Source organism: Pimephales promelas, chromosome 2 (assembly GCF_988280905.1).
Source record: "Pimephales promelas chromosome 2, fPimPro1.hap1.1, whole genome shotgun sequence".
Lineage (NCBI taxonomy): Eukaryota > Metazoa > Chordata > Actinopteri > Cypriniformes > Leuciscidae > Pimephales > Pimephales promelas.
This window is the reverse complement of record NC_142770.1, coordinates 30,118,302-30,125,348: the sequence shown is the minus strand read 5'-3', so window position 1 is coordinate 30,125,348 and position 7,047 is coordinate 30,118,302. Positions and strand designations below refer to the sequence as shown.

Genomic DNA, 7,047 nt, shown 5'->3' with positions numbered 1-7,047 from the left:
TTTCTGATCTAATAACCAGTAATAATATCTCTCTTTGATCCTTCTGTCTGGTTTAGTGAAGTGATGATTGGATCAAACACGTGTGGTGCGTGAGATGCGTAGCCTCTGATCCATTAACCAGAATTACAGAGGAGATAATTGAAGAGGAAGACTACATTATCTTACATTAAATGAGAAATAAATAAAGGAACAGCGCAGCCGGGGCCCCACCCTGGAAAATGATCAGCAAGTGATATATATATGTTAAAATAATATATTAACATTTTATGTATGTTTTGTAAATTCTGTTATAAGTCATTTACAAGTGATTAGTAAATGATTAAATAGTTTTTATGAAACATGATTATACGTTTCATAAATGTTTAATAAGTGATATGTTAATTATTGTATACATGTTTTGTAGATTGAGTTAAGTCATTTACAATTGTTTAGTTAATGATTAACTAATCATTTACAAAACATGAACATGCGTTTAATAAATGTTTAATAAAGGTTTTTATTTTTTCCCTACTTTTACACAATTACAAACAACCCAGCCTGAAAAACACATGTTGTATGAAGACTCTTTAAAACACCCCTCCTAATCCTCACAGAATTTGCAAGACATTGCGTACTGATAACACCTGATGTAACACCTGATGTAACAATGATGTATGAGCGCCACGACATCATCAGAGACGACTAGAGCGCGGGAGAGAACAGCCGAGCTGCCAACTCTCACACACGCTCACACGACACACCCCTGATTTCTCGCGCTGAAGTGTCAATCCCGTCGGTCAAATGCCTGAAAGATGAGTTTATCTATAAATCTAACAATTGAGCCACATTTGTGATTGACTAGTTATAGCGCAAATTAGTTAAAATCTCCCGGAATCTAGAGCGAGCGCGCATGCGAGCACGACGAGGAGAGCAGAGAGCATCCTGATCTGGAAACTGGACCCCCGTACGGTGTAAATTTTAGGACATCCTCAGACCTCAGACATATGAAGACAAGGCATCATGCCTCAGACTAAAAGGCTTCAGTTATTGGAAAAAACGGCATCACGCCTCAGACTGAAAAGCTTCAGGTCTCAGGAAAAACAATGTCAGGTGTCAGGTCTCGTACAATTAGGCATCAGACAAAACAGTCAGCCTCAGACAAAAAGGCATCAGACAAAACAGCCTCAGACTAAAAGGCATCAGACAAAACAGCCTCAGACTAAAAGGCATCAGATCAGACATAAAGGCATCAGGCGAAACGGACTCAGAGATGGAGTTTGGAGGTTCGCATTGCCCCGCCCCTTGTGACGTCACGTGTACATGCGGTTCAGAGCTCGAAAGAACCAAAGAAAGCTTTACTTCACAATAGTTTGCACAAATATGTCATCTAACATTTTAAACGTGCAAATAAAACTCGCGAAATGCATGTTCTCTTCTGCATACAACGAAATAAGTGTAACATTTAATTAGAGCATATATATCACTAAGATTTTTTCTAATGTTGTAAAGTGTAGCCTAATTTCTTCCTGTGATTAAAGCTAATTTTTCAGCATCATTTTCAGTATTACTCCAGTGTCACATGATGATCCTTCAGAAATCACTCTAATATGATGATTTAATGATCAAGAAACATTCATTATTATTATTATCAATGTTGAAAACAGTTGTGTAGTTGTGTTTGATGAATAGAAAGTTAAAAAGAACAGCATTTATTTAAAAAAAATATTTTCTAACATTATAAATGTCTTTACTGTAACTTTGATCAGTTTAACTCATTGATGAATAAATGTTTTTATTTATTTTATTTATTTCCCCCCAAATATAAAACAAAAATTCTTACTGACCCCAAACTTTTAAACGGTAGTGTTTAATGTTACAAAAGCTTTAGATTTCAGATAAATGATGTTCTTTTGAAAGATTCTTTTGTTCTTTTGCTGTTCTCTCTTCAAAGAATTTTGGGAAAAAAAATGTACACACCTGTTTTCAACACTGATAAATATAATGAATGTTTCTTGAGCATCAAATCATCCAATCACGCTAAAGCGTGTAATACACACGCTGGTCCACTAGCTGGTCCACTAGCACTTTGCCTCCTCAAGGCGTGAACATGACACGCAGGAATGAAGGTTGAACACCAGCAGGGGGCAATCATTTCCTCAATGCCGACTACTCTCCACGGACCAAAATAGAAGCGATTAAGTGCATTCTCCAAAATTCCGCGATCTGGTAGGTCAAAGCCATATTTTTATTACGGTGCTGTCATTTAAGAAATCTACTTTGCTGTAGCCTAACGTTATATTTGTGTGTATGAAGACTGTGGAGCTTTTTAATCGATGGACGATTTTTTCGATTTTGAACGAATTTTTTTTATTTTATTCAGAAATTATGCAATAAATCGATTATACGTGATCGTAAAGGCTTTTACATTGTTACACACACACACACACACACACATATATATGTATGTATATCATATAAGATGTTCTAATAATTATGATGCTGAAAATTCAACTTTGATCTCTGGAATAAATTACATTTTAACATATTTAAATAGAAAACAGATCGCCTATTTTAAATAATATTTCACAATTTTTGTTTTTATAAAGATTTACTGTATTTTTGATCAAATAAATTAAGCTGTCGTAAGCATATTATACTTCTTTTAACATTAAAGATCTTACCGACCCCACATGTAAAATTTACTATAATTATTCTAGTTTGTGCCATTACATTTTTTTTTATTGATCGATAAAGTTCATATTATGTTCTGTAATTGATGTAAATAAATCTTTCAGAAGAAAATGGGCAAAATTGGGGGTACAACACTAAAACAATAACCATACACACAACTATTTACAGGCGCATCGAGAGGACAAATAACAAAATCTTTTTTAAATCTCATTTATTACGACACACTGCTTCTGTACATGAATGCAGTTTGCATGCTGAATATGCAATAACAGCAGCATCAAAGTTATCTTCTTTATTTTGTTGCAGTTATATGTATAGTATGACAAATCGTGGAATCTTTGCTGCAAAATAACTATGTTTTCGTTTTCCTTTGTCCAACAGCTCCTGTTTTTACCCACCATCCTTACCTCCACCTGTCTAATTTTATAAGAAACCAACGGCTCTTTTAAGAGCCACTCCTCTATCTCTCTCACTGTCAGTCTCTCTCTCTCTCTCTCTCTCTCTCTCTCTCTCTCTCTCTCTCTCTCTCTCTCTGTCTCACTCTCAGTCTCTCTCTCACACACACAGACACTTTCTCTCTCTCTTTATTCTTCTCTTCCAGAAGCCTGGTGTTTTTAAGTTGCCTAAGTATTACATTTTAAAAAATATATATATATTTATTGTTCTGTTTTGGTTGTGTGAAAGAAATTCTTCTCAAAATCTCTGTCACTCTCTTACTTTATCTATAGAAATGCCAGGCCAGGGGACAACCAGGCGAAAATGTATGGTCTGTCATACAGATCTAAATGTGGCCTGCAAAACTTGCAACACATGCAAGAAAAAACAGCCACATAAGCTGAGGCTAGAAAAGAAACTACAAAAATTTGATCAGAAGAGGGAGAGCTGGGTTCAAATGCAAAAAAAAAAAAAAAAAAATCGGACTACCTCTCATATACAGGATGAAGCTGTGTTGTTGGTATGCAATTTCTTGTATTGTTTTTATGCAGGTTATTTTCCAAATGTTGCTAGATATATTTTTAAATAATATATGTTATTTTGTATGTGTGTCCTTGTATTTGTAGCTCGAAAAATTGCAGGCCTTGGAGTTAAGGGGGGTTTTACTTCTCTCCAAGCCTGGAAAAAAGCAAAACAATTGGGTGTCTGAGGTTTTGGCACCCCGCTGCCAGCTGAGTGAGACATCACATACATGCCTTGAACGAATTAAGGCCATGTATGATATTGTTATTCAAGGTAAGAATATTCTGTTATTTATTTAAAAAAAAATGTCCTGTATTTGATGTGGTCACAGCCTCACAGGTCAGCCTGTGGTTGCCTTCTCTTGACTAATAATTGCTTTGAGCTTGCTCAGTTGGGGTTATTTAGTGTTTAGCAATGTTGTTGATCTGTGTTGTGCTACTTTCATGTTATCACTGTGAAGCTGCTTTGATACAATCTGTATTGTGAAAAGCGCTATATAAATAAATGTGACTTGACTTGACTTAATAGATCATTCAGATTATCATTGAAGGTTTTTGCTTACAACTAAAACTAAACTAATTGGGAGAGGTTAAAAGCTAAGCAGTTAGCTATTTAGCTGCTCATGTTTAAGTACCAATAAAATAACATAAATTTTATCTGCTTGGTTTTCATTTTAATCTTAAATAAAATAGAACACACACACACCAGGCGATCCAGTATATTTGGCTTTTATACTAAACCAAGCTTGAACTGTGATGGTGGATTAAAGAAAAGAACATTCTTTTATAAACGCATGCCGATATGCTGCCTTTTTTCACTAAAACAGTGCCTGGCCCTAAACTTAGTGATCCATGCCCATCATAGATGTTGCAGATCAGGGTTCTACACTTTTTAGGTGGTGACACTAGTCCTAGCAGAGTAGCTGGTTTGTTGAGCGCACTGGCGCTGTTTGATGGTGGCTTCCATCACATCACCAAAGTGGATGCTGCACACTGATGGTGGTTGAGGAGACCTCCTGATATGATTGTAAAGCGCTTTGGGTATACAGTAGTACATATGATAGTGCTAAATAAATGTGTCATTCTATTCTATTCTATTCTATTGAATTCAGTTGGAAGACAATGTAATTAGCCGTGCTATAATTTTAATTATAAAATTCCAGTTGAAAAAATGGCACAATTGGTCATCCACCAGACTATCTCAAAACATTCATCACATGTCTTGAGGACATTCACCCATTAATACAACTTAGGAAGAAGTAGTTTGGTAGAACAGCACTTATTAGGTCTATACACATCTCTTTTTGCTACTACGGCTGCAACTAACGATTATTTTTACGGACTTTTTTTCTTGATGAATCGATTAGATTTGTTCTATAAAATGACTTAAAATTGTGAAAAAGGTTGATTGATGTTTTCTAAATAATTATGTACTTCTACAATGTAGGCTGGAGCCCACAAGTAATTCAAAGTTCATCAGCCCCAGTTGAACCACCAACAGGACCACCAATGGTCATTTCAAATCAGCAGGAAGCAGTGGTCCTTCTTAATCCTCCAACAGCTCCAACAGGACCTCCAGCAGCCCTTATTGGACCACCAAAGTCCCCAATTGAACACCCAGTGTCCTCTTTAGCACCCTCTGTAAAGCCATCCCAGAACCTGGGGAAAAGACCCCACTCCCCAGAAGGACCTTCAGCAGCCTCCCCAGTTTCTTTTGAAAAAGGTGAGCATAAAAGGAGCTACAGTATATGAAGAGTTAAACCATACTCTTACTTTGTGTAATGTGAAACTGTAAACAAATTCAGAGTCCGAAACATTTATATATATGTTTCTTGAGCAGCAAATCATCATATTACAGTGATTTCTGAAGGATCATTTGACACTTGTGGAGTGTGGAGCAGTGTGGCTGCTGATAATTCAGCTTTGATCACTGAAATAAATTACAATTTAAAGTATATTAAAGTCTTCATTATATGGAATATTAAAGTCTCCATCATATGGAAGTCTCCAGTCTTCATTATAAACTGTGCCTAATTGTATTCCTCATGAGGGAGACATGGATGCAACATTTTGCAAATGTTCTAAAATATTTTTTTCACATATTTTAAATGTTTCTCAATATTTAACAGATGAAGTTGTGGAAGGAGGCTGTCCTGCTCCCACTATTGTGCGGCCGAATAAAAGGAAAGGTGTGTATGTAATGTGTGTAATCCATACATTGGGATTTATATTAATTGTTGTGAGTCTTCATGAAGGCTGTATTTGCATTTGTAAGTTGCTGTGATCTATTAGGTTTAGGCGATGTCCAAATTAATTTGTTCAATTGTTTATTTAACAGTAGGGCTGAACAACTAATCAAAATCTTATCGAACTCGCAATATGACCTATTGCAATTTTTAAACCACAGGAGGTGCAATATTTGTTTATTAATTTGTGTTAATACCATTTTAAACTAAATATTGTGGCGCTGCAGAGATGTCCTGGGCCTACACATCGTATTCTACAGCTCTTTGTTAGATACAAATCACATCATAATCGTTTAAATATGTTATTACCTTGTTTGACAGTGAAAGTTGTGAAAGGAGGCTGTTCTGCTCCCGCTACAGTGCGGCCAAAAAAAAGGAAAGGTATGTTGATGTACTGCTTGTCCAGATTTCTGTATTGGAGTGTGAACTGAATCCCACAAAATTGATTAGTATGATGAGCTGTAGTACCTAGTTACAGTCTTCTGGCAATTATTTGCCAACACAATAGTGAAGGGGTGGTCAAAATCCCTGTGTCACTGTGTTACAACTATTAGGCAATCCGAATGGCCCTGGTGACTCTCGAATGTTTTTCCTAAGCTCCAGAAACAACAGATTTTGTTGAAGAAAACAGTTTTGGAAAATGGCGGTTGCCATGTGTGCACGAGTGGTCATCTCGATGACGGGTAAGACCTTCTTTGGCCAAATAGGAGGCAACCTAAGGCAGGGGGATCACGCAGACACTGGGCATCTCCTGATGGAGGTGTTTATGTGAGGTTGGGTATGACATTGGACGGGTGTTTGCGAGGCCAACAGCATCCGGTATCGTTAGGGGGGATGGAGCTGTGAGGAGTCACGGCAGTCTGCCCCAGAAAACGTAAGTCCCTCTATCCCACTCACCAGAAACCGCATTCACTGCATGGCTTGTTTCTCATTGTGACAAGCTCTATGTATGCCAGGGGACCACACCCTGATGGAGATTATAGATAAAGAGCTAACAGGAAGTGGGCTTTCGGGGTTCAGTCAGGGCCATGAAGTGATTCCCATTAGTTGTTGTGGAGACAGTAACAAAACCTTTGGATGTCGGTTACCTTATGGGCAAGGAAAACTATAGTGTAGATTTAGAATATGTCTGTCACGCTTGTGGTGCAGGCAGAGGAACGAGGAGTCCGGAGTAA

The 7,047-nt window shown here is 37.2% G+C and overlaps 1 protein-coding gene across 1 annotated transcript; it reads left to right on the top strand.

Annotated features, from left to right (window-relative positions):
* The first annotated feature begins 3,400 nt into the window (after positions 1 to 3,400).
* Positions 3,401 to 7,047, top strand: LOC148997162 (uncharacterized). The gene is made up of 7 exons (XM_089132846.1): positions 3,401 to 3,625; positions 3,732 to 3,900; positions 5,074 to 5,349; positions 5,756 to 5,815; positions 6,194 to 6,253; positions 6,829 to 6,933; positions 7,022 to 7,047. The coding sequence occupies exons 1-7, from the start codon at positions 3,401 to 3,403 to the stop codon at positions 7,045 to 7,047; spliced, it is 921 nt and encodes a 306-aa protein (XP_088988972.1).